At 40.1% G+C, this 22,077-nt stretch overlaps 1 protein-coding gene across 4 annotated transcripts in view; it reads left to right on the top strand.

Annotated features, from left to right (window-relative positions):
* si:ch211-160o17.4 (homeodomain-interacting protein kinase 1) overlaps positions 1-22,077 on the top strand; it is a 51,897-nt gene that overhangs the window by 11,753 nt on the left and 18,067 nt on the right. For all 4 annotated transcript variants that reach the window (XM_034167000.1, XM_034167002.1, XM_034167001.1 and 1 more), the window contains exons 3-10: positions 7,187-7,378; positions 7,482-7,663; positions 7,750-7,873; positions 8,732-8,851; positions 9,051-9,137; positions 16,758-16,942; positions 19,376-19,526; positions 19,609-19,795. In XM_034167000.1, the coding sequence (XP_034022891.1) occupies positions 7,187-7,378; positions 7,482-7,663; positions 7,750-7,873; positions 8,732-8,851; positions 9,051-9,137; positions 16,758-16,942; positions 19,376-19,526; positions 19,609-19,795 (1,228 nt within the window). The remainder of the gene's footprint in view (positions 1-7,186; positions 7,379-7,481; positions 7,664-7,749; positions 7,874-8,731; positions 8,852-9,050; positions 9,138-16,757; positions 16,943-19,375; positions 19,527-19,608; positions 19,796-22,077) is intronic.

The raw sequence follows: 22,077 nt of genomic DNA, 5'->3' as shown, positions 1-22,077 counted from the left end.
TCCTTAATAGAACGTGACAACATTCGTAGTGGTTCCTGTGATGGTTCTTGGAGCCCAAACTGTCACGCGTTATTACGAAATGACACGGGAACTGTCAAGTTTTGACATGACTTGTAACGCAGTGTCACATTTGACTGCGCGCCACAACGAATCAGTTTTCTGTCACGTGCGCACAATTAAACTCGGTTCCAAATGTCGTTCCACAGTTCCTGCTGAAGCTCCTCAGGACCCTCCTGCAGGTGTTCCACCTGCTGTTGTAACCGATGAGCGGGAGAACGAGTCTGAGCAACCAGAGGAGTGAGAGGAGACTCAGGTGCAGCCAGACATCTCTGCACCTCCTCCAGTCCGGCGGAAGAAGAAGCGCGCGCACAATTAAACCCCGCTGCACCGCAATCAGTTTGATTGCTGACACCAAGTCGGCTAAAAGTCTCATTTCAGTGCTCTTCAGCGGGCTTCTGCAGGTGTTCCACTTGCTGCATGTGCCTGATGTTTGGGAAAATGTGTGAGACGAGCTGCATGAAGCCACACATCTGGCTCTGTCCATCTCCTCCTCTCTGCACTACTCCATGGCAGAGCCCAACTACGCATGCAGTCCCAAAGTTCTTCTGAAAAACTGGAGCGATCTGAATTCGGTTGGATGAATATGGGTGTGTGTGGAGACAATTCACCTTGTTCACAACGTGACAGAACTTAACGACGCGCTGTTATGCGCAATAGCGCGCAACAACGCGGAACACTATTCTTGACCGTGTGTAATGGTTCCTGATAATTCTCCAGCAACATGTGCCATTAATCGTAACGTGTGGTAACAGGTTGCAGCAGTTCCTGAGGAGACCTGACACCTCTGCCCCGAATAATCACATTCGTGATCAGCGGCCAAGAATGTGTACTTCGTGGCATTCATGACTTGTCGTCGTTATGTGTAAACGCAGCATAACATGACATATTACACACATGACTGTTCTTCCTCTGGTTGTACTACAACACTTAAATGGAAAAAATAAACTTTAATATAGCTTTTGGGATTTTTTATTCCAATAAATTTGAATAAAATCTCTTATTTGTTGCTTGTAGTGCAACCAAACTCACATCACACATCAATGAACTCCCTCTGGTTGTACTTGGAAGAAAAAAGGTTTTGGTCAGTTGTAGTTTGTTGTCTGTATTGCAGCGATTGGAAAGAGGTGTTATTTGATTTAAAACAGGTTCAATTTGAAGTTATTGATTCCGGAAGGTCGAATCTTTGAATATCTTTCCAACTTTACTTAACTAACAACAGTAACGTGATCGTGACTACATGCCGTTTAGTAACTCCTCACCAATAATTGAAGATAAGGCAGAAACATTCAGCTTTGACTCACCTTGCAACAACTGGGCCAAGATGAATAAAAGAAGAATTGATGTTGCTGCCTGAGCATTCTTTAATCAAATCTGTGACAGAAATGTACATGTAACAGTTTTAGTTTCAACATGCGCAGTCAGAGATTTCTGTCATCCACCAGTCCAGATCCAGATCACCTCCAAAATTCAGTGGAGTCTTCCATGCCCTAATATCTATCTGTAGTGCAAATTTGGTGAGAATCTGTAAAGTAGTTTTGACGCAATCCATCAAAGCTTATATAAAGTGAAATCTTGATCCAGAATCTGAATCTGGATCCAGATCACTTCCAAAATTCAGTGGAGTCTTTCATGTCCCAATATCTATATGTGGTGCAAATTTGGTGAGAATCCATGACGTAGTTTTGACGTAGTCCTTGAAAGCCTATATAAAGTGAAATCTTGATCTGGTGAGAATCCCTGAAGTAGTTTTGACGTAATCCTCAAAAGCCAGTAAAGTGAAACTTGATTTAGAATCTGGATTTAAATTTAATGGAGTCTTCCATGGCGTAATATGTATTTTCAATTTTAAATTAAGATTTATTTAAGCAGGTTAGTCCCATTGAGATGGAGATCTCTTTTTCAAGGGAGACCTGGGCAATTATAAAGTTTCCAGTTCACATAACCTGCATGTCTTTAGATATGGGAGGAAACCAGAGCACCTGGAGAAAACCTACGCAAACACGGGGAGAACATGCAAACTCCACACAGAAAGACCACAGGTGGGGAATCAATCCCATGACCTTCTTGCTGTGATGCAACAGTGCTAACCACTAAGCCACCATGCTGCCATGGCGTAATAAGTATCTGTGGTGCAAATTTGGTGAGAATCCGTGAAGTAGTTATGACATAATCCTTCAAAGCCTATATAAAGTGAAATCTTGATCCAGAATCCAGATCTGGTGACGCAGACTGAACAGTCCCCCCTAAAAATCGGCCTGCCTGCTTTCACTGCAAATGCGTCATTTCGGAGCATCAGCAGCAATTCGCTGATTATTGCCTCGTTTCTGCTTGAAACTGCACTCCAGTCTTCATCTATCTCAGCGACAGATCTCTGAACCTTTTGTACAACAATCATTTCTACATAAATTCAACATTATTTCATAATAAAAGACGGGACCAATCACAGTGCAACACCGGTGCGTCTGAGTCTAAAGGTACCTTGACACTTGCACAGATTTGATCTGCACACAGTCTGCCATGCTACAGACTAAACTCTTTGTAAAGAAAATTTAGAAAGTTCAAAATCTCTGCCACGCATTAATTTTGTAAACTACACTTGTGCAAACAATTCAAAAACACTGTGTGTCACTGTACCAGCGCTGCTCACCTGAACGATTATGACGAGATGTTAAATGGTGAATGGATTGCATTTATTTAACGCATTTCCATCTGCATCAGATGTTCAAAGTGCTTTACAATAAATGCCTCACATTCACCCCGATGTCAGGGTGCTGCCATACAAGGTGCTCACTACACATCGGGATCAACTTGGGGATTAAGGACCTTGCCCAAGGGCCCTTAGTGATTTTCCAGTCAGGCTGGGATTTGAACCAAGGATCCTCTGGTTTCAAGCCCAACGCTTAACCACTAGACCAGTACCTCTATAATAAACATAATTTTACAGATACTCATAAGAAGGAATGATAATCCAGCTGTTACCAAGCCATTACAGTATAAATATTACAAATACGTTTGAGACAATTCCAAATGTATTCTCCACAGCATGAAGCGCACGAGAACAGCTGCAGCTGTAGAAAATTCCTCTGTGATTCTGGAGCGATTAGAGGTGGTTTCTTCAGCCAAGCTCAGAGAGAAAATGAATAATCTGCTACAAAATAATTATTTTATATAAGCAGCATCCAGCAGAATATAGCGGGTCGCATTGGCATGAGGAATTGTGCGGTGGGTGTGTCTTTTACTCTTCATCATCACCTCGGACTGCTAGTCCCTGCTTTGCGCGATACACTGTGAGATCTATTATCTGGTCAGTATTGCTCTGTTTCTCTGCCTCTCTCGCTCTCTGGCTTCTACTCCCTTTACATCTGATGCATCATATGAAGTCTTGAGTGCCTTTTGGCAACTTGTCCACCTCACCATGCTTGTCATATGGACCTCTGTGACAGAATGCTGCTTGGTTTTTTGTTTTGTTTTTGTTTTTTTTCCAAGAGTAGTGTTTCACTTTCTGATCCCATTTCTCCACTCCTGTCTGCTTAAGCTGACAGCTGAAATACTCTAGTCATTTTGGGGAAAAGAACATCTGGGCGACAGGGCCCTACACTGCAGCACATAGTAATGTAGCTCTCATTGCACCTGATGTGAAATGCTTCAACATGGGATAGATCTGTAGGATATGGCATGGTGGCTATTTTTGCAGTGTTAAGGGAGGTGCAGTCACCTCACCCTTTTCTTGACTCATCTACTCAGGCAACACTGTTTCCATTGGTGCCCCTGAACATGACTCAGTCATGCACTCCGCCTGTCCATCCTCATCTGTGATGGGCTCCTCTGGATCATGTACACACTGATCCATCTCCCTCATTTATCCTAATCCAGGATAGAAGAGAGCTGCTTCTCTGAGCTGCTTGCTGTAGTTCCTTTCTTTCTGCTTGTGTAACCTTTCTTTTCTTGGCTTTATGCTGCAAAATTTGTAAATGAGATAAATCAATGTTGTGCATAATAATCAAGAGTGACTTACTGAATGTCCATAAAGGGGAGAACAAGTATACAGGGTTTTACTATTTTCTAACAACAGTTGAAGCATTACACTAATGTACCATTGCTAGTATCAATTTACCTCACCAGACTGTCATGTATACTACAGTCTTCTCCTGTATGAACATTTAGGTTTCAGGAGCTAACTCCTATAATATTACGTAGTAACTATATATCTTGTATATATTGTTTACTATCCTGATTGTGTAAATGTCACTTATATACATGCTATTCTATATGCTATTCTTGAGCCGCTTAGGGGGCGTAGGGAGAGTTCCCATGGGATAATATGCTTTTCAAAGAAACCACCATCCCTGGTTCTCAAGACGAGGCACCTACGTGGCGCTACTCTCTTTTGATATTTAGATGTACCTTAGTATACACTAGTAGAGTTCTACCTTAGCTTTGGTAATGTATAATAGAAGATATACCTTACTGAATTTTCATGTAGCTCAACTTACGACCTACCTTTGATTTCAAACCACAAACCAACTTTGGGTAGTTAATGTTAACAATGGGCCTATTATTATGCCAATAAAATCAAATAGATAGCTAAATAACATTTTCCTATGTATTAATTGATTCATTTTTGTATGCTGTTCTATATCATAGAGCATTATATTTAGCCTTCTATATTAGTTTATAATGTTAATTACCTAGCAAAATTATTCCTCATCTGTAAACCTTAAATGTTGAAGTATCAATGCTTGCATGAAAAAAGCTCCTTGACTAAAGGTCGCTTTTGCTACAGAGTTTTGACCAGTATGCTGTAATTATAAAATATTGTATGTTTGTATCTATTTTCAACATTTTACTGTGACAGCTACTTAACATTCTCCTGCAAAATATTTGTGGTCATGTTTTTTTCTTCAGGCTTTCACATCAAAATTCCTAAGACTATAAATGAAACAAAACTAGCGAACTTGTCTAATTTAGCTGCCTTTAAATCGGTCAGTCCGTGTTTCTGTCTGCTACAGTTTAATGATCCGGTCATTAAACATGACAAACATCAGTAAACAGCTGGACAAGGCTTTGAAATCATGTATTTCATAACTCGTGAGTACAAAATGTGTAGGCTATGCGTTATGCATGGATGCTTTTTGTATGAAAAGGCAAGCATTTTCAGTGGGTGTGATGCCTAAATTTTGTGGTGAAGCGTTGGGCCAGTAGCCACGTAATGTTTTTGGCGGCACTATAATAATAATAAGTGTTGTGAATCATTTTGCACCAAACAACGTCAGGGATTGCACAAACATTGTCATTAGCTGTCCGTCTGATGCTACAGGTCAGAGGAGAAGTGTGTAGCAGCGGTTTGGCATCTGATGCTCAGAATTGCATGAGTGAAGGAGGAGGAAGAGGGAGGGCCAAGGGGGTGAGCTTGCGCGCTGCAGATCAGATTGGGGCAGAATTCTCATAAGAATGCAAATAAATGCCCGTCTGAAATCAAAACACTTTGGGGGGGATTGATGACAGAGAGGATGTCACAGACCAAACAGTCCCCCCTAAAAATCGGTCTGTCCTGCCTTCACTCTGCATGCGTCATCAGCCGCGGTTCACCGATTATTTTTAAATATTGCGGTTTTTGCGTGAATGAAGCCATACACGCGCATGCACACAAGCACAGGCCACTTACGTAATGAGTTCAAACAGGTGCAGTTAGCACGGGTAAAGAGTGCAGAATAGGAGGGCTTTTTAAAGAAAAATTAACAGGTCTGTGAGAGACAGAATTCTTGCTGGTTGGTAGGTGATGAAGTACTTATTTCATGCAATAAAATGCAAATTAATTAGTGAAAAATCATACAGTGTGATTTTTCTGAAATTTTCTTAAGATTCTGTCTCTCACAGATGAAAAGTACCTATGATAAAAATTACAGGCTCCTCCATTCTTTGTAGGTGGGACAACTTGCAAAATCGACAGTGAATCAAATATTTATGTGCCTCACTGTATATATATTGTAATGGATTGGTAAACACTAGCATTTTCATTCCTTGTTATGCGTTAGATAATGTATCTGTAAAATTATGTTTATTATAGATGTAACATCTTGTGATAATCGTTCAGATGCCCTGTGCGCAGAGATGCATTGACATGCAGTTTTTTTTTTTTTTTTTTTTTCAAATTGATTGCGCAATGTTCACGACTAGTTCACAAAATTAATGCGTTGCAGAAGTTTTGAACATTTCTAAATTTTCTTTGCGCACTGGCATGCAGCCGCACACAGTTCACGCACAGTTTATGACAAGTGTACTCACTGGCACGCCAGATCGCATTCCAGTGTGGTGATCAGATTTGTGCAAGTGCCAGTGTGCGTTATCAGCAGGGCTTTCAACAGGTCTCACAGACAAAAAAAAGCTAAAAACTATTTGCAGTCAGAAATTGGGACTGCAGACTGGTCTGCAACACAACCAAATGCTGACCACATTGCAGAACCTGTTGTCCAGTGACAAAACTAAGATAGTGGTAGTGGCCTGCTCCCTTACCCATGACTCAGGCTATAACCTGTAACTCCTCTGGAATGAGCTGTTTTAGCTTGTGTACACAGATCTCTAACAGAGCTAGCATTTTGTCAACATGACATGGCTAAGTCTAACCTTTGTGTTGGCCTTAACATCAACCATTTCCAGGTAACACTGCTAAATGCTAACATGGGCTAATGATTAAAGGCTACACAAACAGTTTCTGGAACTTGTACAAAGCAACAAAAACAACTCTGTCACTTAAGCGCTCACAGTATGTCAAGATATTTTGAATATTGAAACCAAACAAACTTAAAGACTCACTGAAAGGGTGAAACAATTACAACCCCATTAAACTATTAAGTGTTCTTGAGTGTGGCCAAAACGTGAAAACAGTGTTGAGAAGAAACTGTCAATGAATTCAAATATCTTGGGAGTTTATTTATGTCATTCTTTCAGAAATAAAAAACAGCATGGTATGGAGAATCTGTCAAAAGTAGACGGTGGCTGAAATTTGATCAGTTAATGAGCAACCACCATAAATGACCAACATGTTATTGCATTACTGTGTACGTTCTGACACAAAATATTGGAACATAAGTTTTTGTAGATAAATACATATTTTTTCCATCTGCAGGTGGGTATCCTGAACCGACTTAGTGCAGAGAATGCTGATGAATACAACTTTGTGCGTTCATACGAATGCTTCCAACACAAGGGTCACACCTGCTTGGTGTTTGAGATGCTGGAACAGAACCTTTATGACTTTCTCAAACACAGCAAATTCAGCCCACTTCCACTACGGCACATCAGACCCATCCTTCAACAGGTTTGGACATTTATGAAGACTAAGTCCTGATGACAGTCACCATTTTAATTAAATGCTTTAGTTATTAGTTTACGTTATGAATATCTGTGTCTTGTGTTTATAGGTAGCTACAGCTCTGATGAAGCTAAAGAGTCTGGGTCTGATTCATGCAGATCTGAAGCCGGAGAACATCATGCTGGTTGACCCTCTTAGGCAGCCCTATAGAGTAAAGGTTATTGACTTTGGCTCAGCCAGCCATGTATCCAAGGCTGTCTGCTCAACCTACCTACAGTCCCGCTACTACAGGTATTAATAAATCAGGATATTGTGATGCAGTTTTGTAGACATGTTTCTTCAGTATTCATGCTCTAAATCTTCTCTTTGCTGTCTAGAGCACCAGAGATCATTTTGGGTCTGCCATTCTTTGAGGCCATTGACATGTGGTCTTTAGGCTGTGTAATTGCAGAACTGTTTCTGGGATGGCCTCTCTACCCAGGGGCTTCTGAGTATGACCAGGTATGTGCCACATGCTAAAGCCAGGCTTGCTCTATTGTTAGGCCATTGTCTGGGTGCATGGACTGATGCCAGCCTTTGCTACATTCACCGAACCGCTTGGGTCCTTGATGGCAACCCCTGAGGCAAACAACCGGCCCATCCTCACGTCTTGAAAGTAGCCAGATATGTGCCTGCTGAAACATGACAGTAGACTGAGGTGCTGAGATCCTCACCTCTAAGGCTGCATGATGGATCATGCCCAGAGAAATGTACCACATGAACAAAATATCATACCTGACATTCCCTCTGAGACTTTATTGTTTAAGAATAGGAAGTGTTCAATATTAAATGCAGTCCATTTAAATAAGAATTTCATGATGATGATGATGATTATAATTTGTTGTTCATTATTTCTGTGTCCTTTAAAATTTTGATTGAGTACTAGTAATCCCAAACCATTTTGGTACTGTGTAATGTTTCTACACACAACTGCATTGACTGGGTTTGAAGTCAAGTAGTTATATCTCTAGTTTGGCTTGCATTGCATTCCAATGGATGGAGATACAATTGAAGGTTTTCATCTGTCCTGTAGAGTTTCAGTACCTTTATAATTAAGCATGGAACTCCTGTAGAAGTTTTTTACTGTCAGGTCTTGAAGGATTGTTGGCAAGTGAAAGAGAGACTTTGTGCATGCGTGCGTTCATCCGTTCAAGCCCCATTTCTGGTCTGATTAAATGAAGCAAAGGTGGAAGTGACAAATCTTGCATTTCCTTGAAAGGCCACTTGAGACTGGCTCCCAAGGGAAAAGGTATTTATAGTTTTAGTCATGATATTTACTATTTCTTGTTACTAATCTTTATTTTATTTTCCTTTGATTAGATTCGCTACATTTCTCAGACTCAAGGCTTACCAGCAGAGTACTTACTGAGTGCCGGCACAAAGACCAGCCGCTTCTTCAATCGTGGTCCTGACTCAAGCTACCCACTTTGGAGACTCAAGGTAAAGTAAAATTCTATATATTAATATTATATAGAAACATCTGGTCAGTACTTTATAAAAATGAAATTACCTGTGAGAGATTAGATATTAAAAAATAGTCAGTTTTCTTTCTGAAATTTGGTTTGAATGTTAGACATCATTTTTGTAATGAAAATGTTTTAATGTTTCAAGGCAACTGACAGTAATTTCCTTTTTCCAGACCCCATCAGAACATGAAATGGAGATGGGCATCAAGTCCAAAGAGGCCAGAAAGTACATCTTCAACTGTCTTGATGACATGATGCAGGTAAACGTTAGTAAGTTTTATATAGGCCCTGAGGCCTGTTCATGCCGGTGCTTATGTAGTTTCTGCAACATCATGCGGATGAGAGTGTATGACTCCTTCTGGATTGGATGCCAGTCCCAGGGCTGCAAAATCTCTGGTCGGATTTCCGTCAAAATGTGTTTACATGTTTAGTTTATTTCGTCATATAAAATCACAGGGTTCTCCCCAGACAATAAGGGTGCTGCCCTGCTGAGTGGCTTCATCTCAAGATGTTTTACCGTGAGCATTGATGAAATAGTTGCATGCACAAACCTACTTTTGCAGGGGAATTTCACATGAACAACTTCAGCTTTTTATTTTATCCTGTTTACATCCATACGACACAAACCATGACAAAACGCAAGTGTTACATGAAGCCCGATGATCAGAGGGCAATCTCTGCATTTTTTGTTTCATCTTGGCAATGACCACAGTCTGTGCAATCACCAGTCCATCTGGGGAGGGGGCATGTCAGCGTCGAGCCGCCACGGAGGCCAAGACTGGTGCACCACCCACTTGATCAATGCTGTCTGCCACAGGATCGACCAGAACGGAGGCCAGCAACAATGCTGCAGCCACAGTGACAGGGAACAGGGAGGGTTTTATGAAGAAAACAACAGAGTGGAAATAGAAATTCTTGAGGTAACAAAACATACTTTCATTGTTTGAGATTTTGGTGCTGGATAGCGGCGTGCATTATTTCCATCCTTCTATCTTTTAAAGTACGTCACACCAAAATCATAGCATTTTCGAGTGTTTCCAACAGCGTTTACGTAGCTTTGAGGAAAACATCCCAGCACGCACTTGAATGGAATGTAGCTGTAAACATTAAGAACAGAGTTGCAGATTAATTGCAAAGTTTCCGTAAGTGTGTTGTTGTGTTATGATGACTCGTTTTTAAGTGATAACTGTTTATTTTGATGCAGTCATGATAAAAACAGCAGCCGCTTTCTACTGTGAGAAAAATTAGTGCACGTGCTAGTTCATCATGAATGCAGCCTGTTAAAAACTGTTTGCTAGAGGCTTAGCTTTGTGCACGCTAATAAGTGCTGTCATCGATATAACTGTGAAAAAGAAATACATTTGTGTGATCAGACAGCCTGAAAAACAGCGGAGAGGTGAGTGTACATGGTGCATCCTGCCCCGTTACAGAACAGACTCACACACATCAAGACAGACTCTCTCAAAGTAAAATAAAAATATAACACAATGCTGAAATACCCTCATATGAGCATTGTGTTCTATATAATTTACAGTTGTTTAAGTAATTATTAGGTTCCAAAAACTGAGTTTGCAGCCAGCAACCAGACTGTGACGTCACGGTGCAGGTCTACTCTGATTGGCTGGTACCACCGCCACTCAAAATGAAACAACGCTAACGTCTGCTAAATGTCTTTTAAATCACTTCAGATGTATTGTTAGCTTCTATAAACAGCGTTTTCAGTTTCAGAAATGTTTATTTCTAGCTCACTTTTACATAATATATGACAGAGGTTGTATTTACACTCAAACAAAACAGAGTTTTGCTACCAACCTCTGACGTCACCACACTAACGTCCGCTAAATGTTTTGAAAATCCTTCCAGAGGTGTTATCCGGTTACAGACACAGCGTTTTTAGTTGTAGAAGTGTTTATTTCTCGCTAGCTTTTACATAATATATGAGAAAGTTGTTATTTCTAGCCAAAAGCGGAAGTGAAGTTAGCATCTAGTGATAGCAGGAAGTGACGTCACCATGCTCGTGCACTAACGTCCGCAAGATCATGCCATAACAGTAGGTACCAAATGTGAAGAAAGTGGTACCGGAGTCATTTCTGTGATGACAAGTCTGACCGTTTATTTTTTATTCACACTGTGCTCAGACTTGGATCCGCACCCTGGACGGGTATACCTGTTAAATCAGACACCGCAAAAGGCTGTGATTTGACACTTTTCTACTTTCACTGCTTCGTCTCATATTATAGCTTTTGCAGTGCGCACGCTGATTACAAATGGATCAGGAAAGTCTGCAACTTTACAGCACAAAGTCGGTAAAAGACGAAAATGTACAGCTTACCTTTGATTTGGAGGTGATGATTGTAGAAAGAAAAGCTTATTTTGGGTCAAATTAGTCAATAATAAAGCATAATCCAGAGACGGAGAACTTCAAAACTGTCACGCACATCATTGCATAATATGCAGTTACAGAGCTGCAGAAGCATAAATCAAGCTTTAAATTAATTAAATAAGTCATCATAAATTGTAAATTTATGTAAATTTGATGGCTTAACTATTTTTATATTTATTTTGATAGCACCTGTACCTGGATGTGTTGCTGTATGTGGTTAAATGATTTAAAAAATGTTGAAAACTTAAAAGGTCTGTTCTGTAGTTCAGCACAGTTGGAACCAAAATAGTTGAAGCCACTCTCTCAACTAAGGCACTCTAATCAGGGGTTTCTTGCTGTTTCCGGGTTTGTTGGTGTTTCTGAGGTTTTGTGATCGAACATGTCTCAGCTGATGGTTTCATTTCTGAAGCAGGGAGAAACCCACAGAAGGAGAAGGTCTCTGTGCAACGTGCAAGTTGGGCTGTCTCTGCCCTCGGGTGTCTCTGTATAGGCTGGAAGGTTCACCACCACAAAGATATCTTGTTCCCACTTATCACAGAGCTTGTTTGCCCCTAAAATGCATATTCCACACAAGTACCCTGTCTCTCACCTCCAGCTTGGATGGTATAATACGTTGATCAAATCGAGTCTTGTTCCTTTCAGCAGTTGGAGCAGCATTTTTTAGAGCTAGCTGATAACTCTCCATCAATCGAGACTTCAGATTTTTTTTACATACTGGGAATACAGTTGACATTACTTATCCCGTACCAGAAGATCAAAAGCAAGATCGATAGCGAGACAAGACATGCCCAAACATAAGCTCATAGGAGTATACCCAGGAACTTAATTTTTTGTACAGTTGTACACATGCACAAGAGGCTTAACATACTCTCCATTTTGAGAGAGTTCCCAGCATGGCTAGCAGAGTGTGATTGAACTGTTCCACAGGATTTCCTCTGGAATGGTATGGTGTTGTATGAAGCTTTTGAATTCCTTGCACAGCTCCTTTATCAGTTTGGACTTGAAATCTGGGCCTTGGTCCATATGTATTAGGGTGGTTCAAAAAAATAAAAGTTGGAAATTAATTACTCTCACCCCTTCATTTTATGATGCTTTGGGAAAAAAGAAAGCCTGCCAAATATTTTTGTCATACATTAATATTTAGAGGTAGCACATCATAGCTGAAGGTTGTAAATATATCAATTATCGCTGCCCGAGTGCCCGTGCAATAGGTTATCCATTATCCAGTATCTAATCACATCACTTATAAATAGAAGTTAACCACCTGAGTGTAACTAAAGTATAATTTTATATTCAATTTAAAACTATACCTGGGTTTAAATATTTCTCACAAACAACATACTTTCAGAAATGTTATTTTAGGCTACAAGCTGAAAATTTTGCTTCAATTCACAGCTTCTTTTCTTTCAGATCTTTGGTGATGGTGAATCTAACATGAGATAAATGTAAAAAGAGACACTTGCTGACTTAACATGCTTAACCATTAACTGGAAACTTCAGTAAAACATGTCAGCTACTAGAAGTAGAACATTTGTATACCTTATTGGTTCCACCGACTGAAATAAAAGGAAACAAATTGCCCTCAAATGGGCAATAAATACTCAAGGTATTTTTCTTCAAACACACTGATTTGAAGAAAACTGTCCATGATGCTGCTGTGACCTCTATAGACATGGCAATTCCTTTTTGAGAAAGAGCTAGAATCCCACTGAGGGCAAAGCAGCATCTGATCACAAAGTTAGAAAAGGTGTTCGGAAAATGAAAAACATTGAAAAAGACCAAGAATCGCAATACAGACAAGCAGAAGAAAGATGAAAACAGTGTTTTGTGAATCTTTGGAGGACTTGTTTGACATGGCACATCAGGATGTCCTAACAATGATAAAGTTTGAAGATGACAGACAGTTCCTACTTGCTCAGCGAGAGAAAAGTAGAGGATGCATGACAGGCATAGATAAAATACAAACTGCCAAAGAACAAAGAGCAGAAAAAAGGAAAGCTGCAGAAGCAAAATACAAAGAGAAACTGGAGGAGCCTGGACCAGCTAATGTCTCACTACCTGACACTGTCTCCAGCCAGAGTGAAGAGAACACAGAAAGTCCAGATGAAGAATTTGTTATGCCAGTGCCACAAAAAGCCAGTAAAATTAAAGCTGTTGTAACACCAGGACTTGCAGCAGCATTGGATAGGACCAAAACAACAGACAGAAGTGCCACCTATATTCTGACTGAAACGGCAGCAAGTCTTGGTCATGATGCAAGCAACTTAAATATCATTATCATGTAAAGGATGTTCTCTTATGTTACACAGCTGTATAAGTGGTTCTTGTGCTGATTCATACATTTTTGAATATTAAGTACTGCAAGGCATAACGAATATTATTGTTTGGAGCTAGATCAAAATATATGTGGAAATATATAAAGCATAGACTTATTTAAATTTATCAATAATGAAACAGTATTTCATCAATAAAATGAAAATGCAATGTTTGATTGTTACAAAATCTTCGCTACCCCAGTATGTAGGTATTGTAGGAGCATGATACATGTACGAGAAGAACTGCATCTCACAATTCATGTTTTAGTGTTAACTATTTTATGGGATATGAAAAGATTTTATTTTCCAATGTATTGCCATAATTTCTGTCCTGACATATCAATATTAAACTGACAGAAATAATTTGGAAATATCTGGAAATGACCATACTATATGACAAAGTTATTGCGAGCAAAATCTTTAAGGGCTGTGTGCTACCAGTAAAAATTATTAGAGTTTTATGAAATTGTACATGATGTGTTTTTATGTTAGGTACAACAAATTTAGAGGTTGAGACTTGTCAAAAAAAAATTTCAAAAAACTTCCCATTTTTATGGACCACCCTAGTATGTATCCTTTTCAAAATTCTGTAATAGACAATGAAGTGGTCTCATAAACACTTGGCTACTGTTATTGCCTTTTGATTAGGTGCTGGAATGGTAAGCGCAAACTTGGTAAAATGATCCTTCGGCACAAGAATGCCTTTGGTGTTACTGGTGTCAGGTTCAAACCTAAGGAAAGCCATGCAGATGAGTTCTTATGGATGTGAAGTTCTAATACTGACCAGAGGACCAGCTCTTTCTGGCAGACTTTTACAGTGAACACAACGGCCGCATGTTCTTATCTTCTGTTCCACATCCACAACCGTCCAGATAATGTAAGTTTCCCCGGGGAGCAAGGGTGCCGCCAGGGATTTTGGGCCCCATGGAAAGAAATCTTACCCCCCCCGATATTATTTTGTCCAGAATTATAATTTTATTAGGGGCCTCTCTGGGTTCCTGTCAGTCGTGGGCCCCTAGAATCCTTTTCCTTATTTTCCCATTTTTGGCACCTCTGCCAGGGAGTGATATTTAAAGGGCCGGCAGAGAGTGTAATGCATAGCTGCCTGCTATATAACGATGACCAGCAGGACTAGAGTTAAATCTTGGCGACTCTGCAGTTAAATAATCTGTTTGTTGCTGTCCGTGATTCTTGCTCGTTAAGATAAAACGTCGATAGTTTTCCCATCGGCCTCTCACTAAAAACATCCAGTCTGTCACTGTCAACACGTGAACTTAGTTTTCTCTGTGTTCACGTCCAAGAGTGCTACATGTGTCTCACTGTCTCGCACTCAAAACGGCAACCAAACATCCAGGCAGCAGGGAAGATCTCCATCTACAATCTACGTCTGAACATGCACTAAACTTTCTGACAAACTTTATGGGCATCAGCTGACAAGGAACTCATTTTGCTGGATGGAAAAAGGACTTTTGTCTGACAAAGACGAACATAGTACCTCCTTCACCATGTAACTGGGGCTTTACAGAGCTAACCATATTGTCACAGAACACTTCCTGTTTCTTGCACAACAGTCTTTCACAATAACAGCACAGGTCAAACAAATGATGTCATCACAAGTTAGACGTGGAAGAGACAAGAAAAACTGTGATAACTCATTATTTTTTGTTTTTTACAATGTGTTGGGGTTCACAGAATTCATTTATTTCAGGTGGGCATTTAATGAACTTTAATTGAAAAAATATTTTGTATGCATGTTTAACCAACTCTCTTCAAAAAAAGGGGGTGGCTTGATGCCTGGCCCAGGGCCCTCAAACACGTGAATACAATATTTAGATAAATAGATAGATTTTATTGTCATTACAACAAGAGCAACGAAGTTATCTTCACACCTAATCACCTCAGACAAAAATACAGCAATTAATCCACAATTATTACTAGTTGAACATAATGGCACACATCAGAATTAAAACAACCATACATATACATTTGATTGTTTATGTACACTAAACTTTGAGACAGTCCATCATCTGAATTGAGGCAATGTGAGTGTGGGGTGGCCGCAGCAGTATCCCACGCAGCCACAAGCTGGGGGGAAACGGAAAACTGCAGCAGCTGAGCCGCGCTGCATCCCGGGGGAGGAAAGGAGTGGTGGTGCGGAGGCCGGGGTCGTGGGGGGGTGGACAGAAACACGGGGGGGGGGTTCATGTGTGCAGGTGGCTCATATCAGTCTCTGTGTATGCTGGAGTTGCCTTTACAACAGGAGGCTGTAGGGGAGCACGGATAGATTAAAGGGGAGCCAAATGCTTCACCAAGGCTGATGAGATACTTCTGGAGGAAAAACAAATGGGGCATTTTGACCTACTGCGTGTGTTGAATGCAGTACTTACTGAATGTGTTGTTATTATAAAGACACATTTCTTTTGCTCATCCACGTTACAGCTCTCTTTGTTACGGTGTTCCTGGCTTGGCTCTTAACAGCGACTGTGTGTGTAGTGACCAAAGCAGGAAGCCCGGAATTTATATATATATATATATATATTTATTTATTTTTTTGTCTCACGTGCACTGATGGTTCTCAGCAGAATGTAACGTCTCCTGCCTCCGTTGAGGAATCTCCCACCCCCTCCCTCGCAGTCTGCAGCCAGTTGACTCCACACACACACACATAAACACACACACAGCTCCTTCAGTAAACTGCACATTTTAGATGGGTTTGCCTTTGAACAAGATGGCCACTGTTTTAATTGACCGTCTTTTTCAAAATTTGAACGTCCAAATGACAGCAGGATGGCTTGCTGCCTAAAACTATGTGCCAAGGCCCAATTGTCCCGTTTTTAATGTTGAAATGCAGATGAGGATGCCGTTTCTTTAAAACACAGTTAACATTGAAATGAATGAGAGACATTGTAAAAATATTAATTCAAAACAAGCCATGGTCTTACGCTGGCTCACAGTCTTAAGTATCTCTTTTTCAACCCAACTGATCTTTCCATCAACTTCATGAAAATCAGATATTTTACTAACATCCAGACAAATTTTAATCAACTCCAGTATCTAATGGTTTTCTTACTTTATTCTTTCAGTTGACTCTTGTTTTTCCAGTTTGAACATTTTCTTTAGAATTTGAGCAAAGTGCTCAAATCTTTTGGGTGTATATTATGGTGTATTCTTGTGTATTCCAGGTCAACCTGTCTTCTCATTTGGAGGGGACAGACATGTTGGCAGAGAAAGCTGATAGACGAGAGTTTATAGACCTCTTGAAGCGGATGCTCAGGCTTGATGCTGACAAGCGAATCACTCCTACAAAAACTCTGGGTCACCCCTTTGTCACCATGAGTCACCTTATGGATTATCCTCACAGCTCCCAGTAAGTTTGTACAGTGTTCAATGCGGTACAAATGCATGCGTGTATCAGTTTTTTGTGGGTTTTGTGTAATAAGCAACAATGGGGTTAGTGGCTTCACAAACCATTTGATAGGCCTTATTCTCATGTTAAAAGATGCAAACATCTCCCAACATAGGAGATTCACTGGCCCTCAGCAACAATGGAGCACAGCAGGAATTATAAATTGGCTCCAGGTAGCATTATACAACCCCTGGCAAAAATTATGGAATCACCGGCCTCGGAGGATGTTCATTCAGTTGTTTAATTTTGTAGAAAAAAAGCAGAAAATTATGAAAAGAAAATTATGGAATCATTAGAAAATTAGAATCATCATTAGAAAATTATGGAATCATGAAAAACAAAAGAACGCTCCAACACATCACTAGTATTTTGTTGCACCACCTCTGGCTTTTATAACAGCTTGCAGTCTCTGAGGCATGGACTTAATGAGTGACAAACAGTACTCTTCATCAATCTGGCTCCAACTTTCTCTGATTGCTGTTGCCAGATCAGCTTTGCAGGTTGGAGCCTTGTCATGCACCATTTTCTTCAACTTCCACCAAAGATTTTCAGTTGGATTAAGATCCGGACTATTTGCAGGCCATGACATTGACCCTATGTGTCTTTTTGCAAGGAATGTTTTCACAGTTTTTGCTCTATGGCAAGATGCATTATCATCTTGAAAAATGATTTCATCATCCCCAAACATCCTTTCAATTGATGGGATAAGAAAAGTGTCCAAAATATCAACGTAAACTTGTGCATTTATTGATGATGTAATGACAGCCATCTCCCCAGTGCCTTTACCTGACATGCAGCCCCATATCTTCAATGACTGTGGAAATTTACATGTTCTCTTCAGGCAGCCATCTTTAGAAATCTCATTGGAACGGCACCAAACAAAATTTCCAGCATCATCACCTTGCCCAATGCAGATTCGAGATTCATCACTGAATATGACTTTCATCCAGTCATCCACAGTCCACGATTGCTTTTCCTTAGCCCATTGTAACTTTGTTTTTTTCTGTTTAGGTGTTAATGATGGCTTTCGTTTAGCTTTTTTGTATGTAAATCCCATTTCCTTTAGGTGGTTTCTTACAGTTTGGTCACAGACGTTGACTCCAGTTTCCTCCCATTCGTTCCTCATTTGTTTTGTGCATTTTCGATTTTTGAGACATATTGCTTTAAGTTTTCTGTCTTGACGCTTTGATGTCTTCCTTGGTCTACCAGTATGTTTGCCTTTAACAACCTTCCCATGTTGTTTGTATTTGGTCCAGAGTTTAGACACAGCTGACTGTGAACAACCAACATCTTTTGCAGCATTGCGTGATGATTTACCCTCTTTTAAGAGTTTGATAATCCTCTCCTTTGTTTCAATTGACATCTCTCATGTTGGCGCCATGATTCATGTCAGTCCACTTGGTGCAACAGCTCTCCAAGGTGTGATTACTCCTTTTTAGATGCAGACTAATGAGCAGATCTGATTTGATGCAGGTGTTAATTTTGGGGATGAAAATTTACAGGGTGATTCCATAATTTATTCCTCAGAATTGAGTGAGTCCATATTTTTTTCCCTCTGCTTGGTCTAAAGAAGTAACTGTTACTGACTGCCACAATTTTTTTTCCAGATTTCTTATAGTGTTTCTTAAAGCCAGAAAGTTGCCATTTGAAATGACTTTAGTTTTGTGTCATGTCTGTGATCTGCTTTTTTTCTACAAAATTAAACAACTGAATGAACATCCTCCGAGGCCGGTGATTCCATAATTTTTGCCAGGGGTTGTATTGTGTGAGTGTGGTATCCAGTCACGTTAAGTACAGTTACGTTGCCTCAACATGCGTGAAAACTACTTCCTTTCTGCATCCAGTGCTTTACGTTGAAAATCTGCAAAAAAATTAAGTATGTTTAAATTAAATTAAATTAAACATGTTTAAATTTTGCATCTGTTTCACGGCGTCCTTTGTATCCCTCAGCATATTGTGGCGTTAGGCTGCAAAACTCAGAGTCGTCATGACGCCACACGACGCAACTCTATATTGGCCCGGTGAGAAAGGGGCTTTAGAAGAAAGTTTTGTAAAGGTCATATCCTTGATAGTTGATTGTTAAAACTAATTGTAAAATCATATAAAAAGGGTGTGTTCCTGACATACTCACCATTTCTCTGGTTGTCTCACAATGGATAACGTTACTTCCACATGAGGAAATTCTAGGCTAACTCATGAGGGGTACATCTATGTAAAGCCAAAAAAAACTTGGCAAATGGTATGATATGTTATGAATGTGAAAATAGAAAAAAAAACAGAAAGGGCAACAGCAACCAGTGTCAAGCTAAAAGGACTGGGGGGGGGGGGGGGCGTTCTCTGTTTGCCCTGCTAATCGCATAGAAAAATGACTTACTGTTGTACAATCCTTTCCAGTGTAAAATCGTGCTTCCAGAATATGGAGATTTGCAAACGCCGGAATGCCTACGACAGTAGCAAAGCTTTGTACTCCACCACTGCAGTCCCCAGTGCTGCAGCGGGCAACCTCACTGTCACCTTCAGTAGCCAACTCAACCAGCATAACCAGGCATGGTCCATGTCACCTCTGAGCATAAAGTCACTGACTTATAATTGTGCTTGAATTAATTACCGGTATGTTGTTTTGACAGGTGCCTTCAGCTGGAGGAGCGGTGCCTTTGCTCAACTATCAGCCGGCTCTGTACCAGCAGGCTACTATTAACATTCCTGGGCTGGCTCAGCAGAGCGTCCCAATTCCAACACGTCCTGCTGGTTTGTGTAGCCAGACAGAACCCTTCCAGCAAACCCTAATTGTTTGTCCACCCTCCACTATTCAAGGTAAACCATGTGGTATTCAAACTGAAACTACATTTGGAAAAAATAACTCGAAAGCCTGATTCATAGTTCACGGGTTTCTTTGAGAGTCACATTGAAGTAACCAGAAAGGCATGTTTAAAGGTTTATCACTTGCCAGGATGCTTCATAGTATATTGTTAAAGTCTAGGCCTCGTCCCCTTTGTCACACTTGTTACAAATTGATACTTATGGCCCAATCACACAGCACACAACGATTCCCGAATGAAGGGAAAAAGTAAAAAAAAAAGTTACAATTCATTGAGAAAAGGTGGACGAAAGAGGTTTATCACCGAACAGCCTGCGAAACAAGAGCGCAAAAGGGACGAAAGAGGAACTTAACAAAACCGAAGCTCACAATCTCGACGCTTAACGAAACATGCCTGGAGCCACAGCTGGAACAGTGTGTGTCTGCATCTCTGAGTTCCAAGACTCAGCGCTGGGACGGAGCTCATAGCGCCTGAGTCCTGGAGAAACTGCAAACAGAAGCTGTGGAGATCTGTGTGCACGTCAGTGGACCACCTGCTCTGGTTCCTCGTTCAGAACAAAAGAGAGATCATCTCCATCATCATCAGAGGCCACACTGTCTATTGACACGCTGCGCGCTCCTTCTTGCTCCGATTTAAAAAAAAAAAAAAAAAGTGTCGTAGTCTCTGCTGTATCACTGTATTATGTTCTAAGCCATATATATTGATTTATAACAGAAAACTGTCAAAAGGGGGAATAAATATAAATGTAAGTGTAAAGATGATTGAATATATCAGAGCAGTAAATTAATCAGTGCGTATGAACACACGCATTGACTCACATATGCAGTTATTCCACCAGCTGATTACTGATCCACAATGTGAATTCTGCCTTCCAGAACAGCTCTTTATACAGTAGTGTTCAGAATAATAGTAGTACTATGTGACTAAAAAGATTAGAATAGAAATACTTTATTCATCCCAAGCTGGGAAATTTCTTTGCAGTAGCAGCATTTACACTTAGACAGTGCACCCTTGTTCCCACAATTAATAGTAGAATAAAATAAGGAATAAAATAGAAATAAAATATATAAAATTAAAATTCGAAATAAAGAAAAAAATATATGTACAGCAAAGTGTGCAATAATAATGTACAATGTGCAGTAATAATGTACAGTAACAGTATATTAGAGCCGATATATGGATTAGCAGTATACACCAGATGTCATGGGGTGTCTTAATCCAGGTTTTGAGTATATTTCGTATTGTTACATGGGGAAAAAAGTACCAGTAGATTCTCACAAATCCAACAAGACCAAGCATTCATGATATGCACACTCTTAAGGCTATGAAATTGGGGCATTAGTAAAAAAAAAAAGTAGAAAAGGGGGTGTTCACAGTAATAGTAGCATCTGCTGTTGAAGCTACGAACGCAAAACTATTATGTTCAAACTGCTTTTTTAGCAATCCTGTGAATCACTAAACTAGTATTTAGTTGTATAACCACAGTTTTTCATGATTTCTTCACATCTGCGAGGCATTAATTTTGTTGGTTTCTTCAGCATAAGGCAACATGACCTCTTCAAGTATTTTGGACATATCCAAACTGATTCATGATACCTGGTATGCGATATATAGGCCCAACACCATAGTAGGAGAAACATGCCCATATCATGATGCTTGCACCACCATGCTTCAGTGTCTTCACTGTGAACTGTGGCTTGAATTCAGAGTTTGGGGGTCGTCTCACAAATTCTGCGGCCCTTGGACCCAAAAAGAACAATTTTACTCTCATCAGTCCACAAAATATTCCTCCATTTCCCTTTAGGCCAGTTGATGTGTTCTTTGGCAAATTGAAACTTCTTCTTCACATGTCTTTTATTCAACAGAGGGACTTTGCGGGGGATTCTTGCAAATAAATTAGCTTCACACAGGCATCTTCTAACTGTCACAGCACTTACAGGTAACTCCAGACTGTTTTTGATCATCCTGGAGCTGATCATTGGGTGAGCCTTTGCCATTCTGTTTATTCTTCTATCCATTTTGATGGTTGTTTTCCATTTTCTTCCACGCGTCACTGGTTTTTTGTCCATTTTAAAGCATTGGAGATCATTGTAGATGAACAGCCTATAATGTTTTGCACTTGCGTATAAGTTTCCCCCCTCTCCAATCAACTTTTTAATCAAACTACGCTGTTCTTCTGAACAGTGTCTTGAACATCCCATTTTCCTCAGGCTTTCAAAGAGAAAAGCATGTTCAACAGGTGCTGGCTTCATCCTTAAATAGGGGACATCTGATTCA

This window comes from Thalassophryne amazonica, chromosome 3, assembly GCF_902500255.1.
Source record: "Thalassophryne amazonica chromosome 3, fThaAma1.1, whole genome shotgun sequence".
NCBI classification, from domain to species: Eukaryota; Metazoa; Chordata; class Actinopteri; order Batrachoidiformes; family Batrachoididae; genus Thalassophryne; species Thalassophryne amazonica.
Note: the sequence above shows the minus strand (reverse complement) of the source record. Positions and strands in the feature narration are given on the sequence as shown.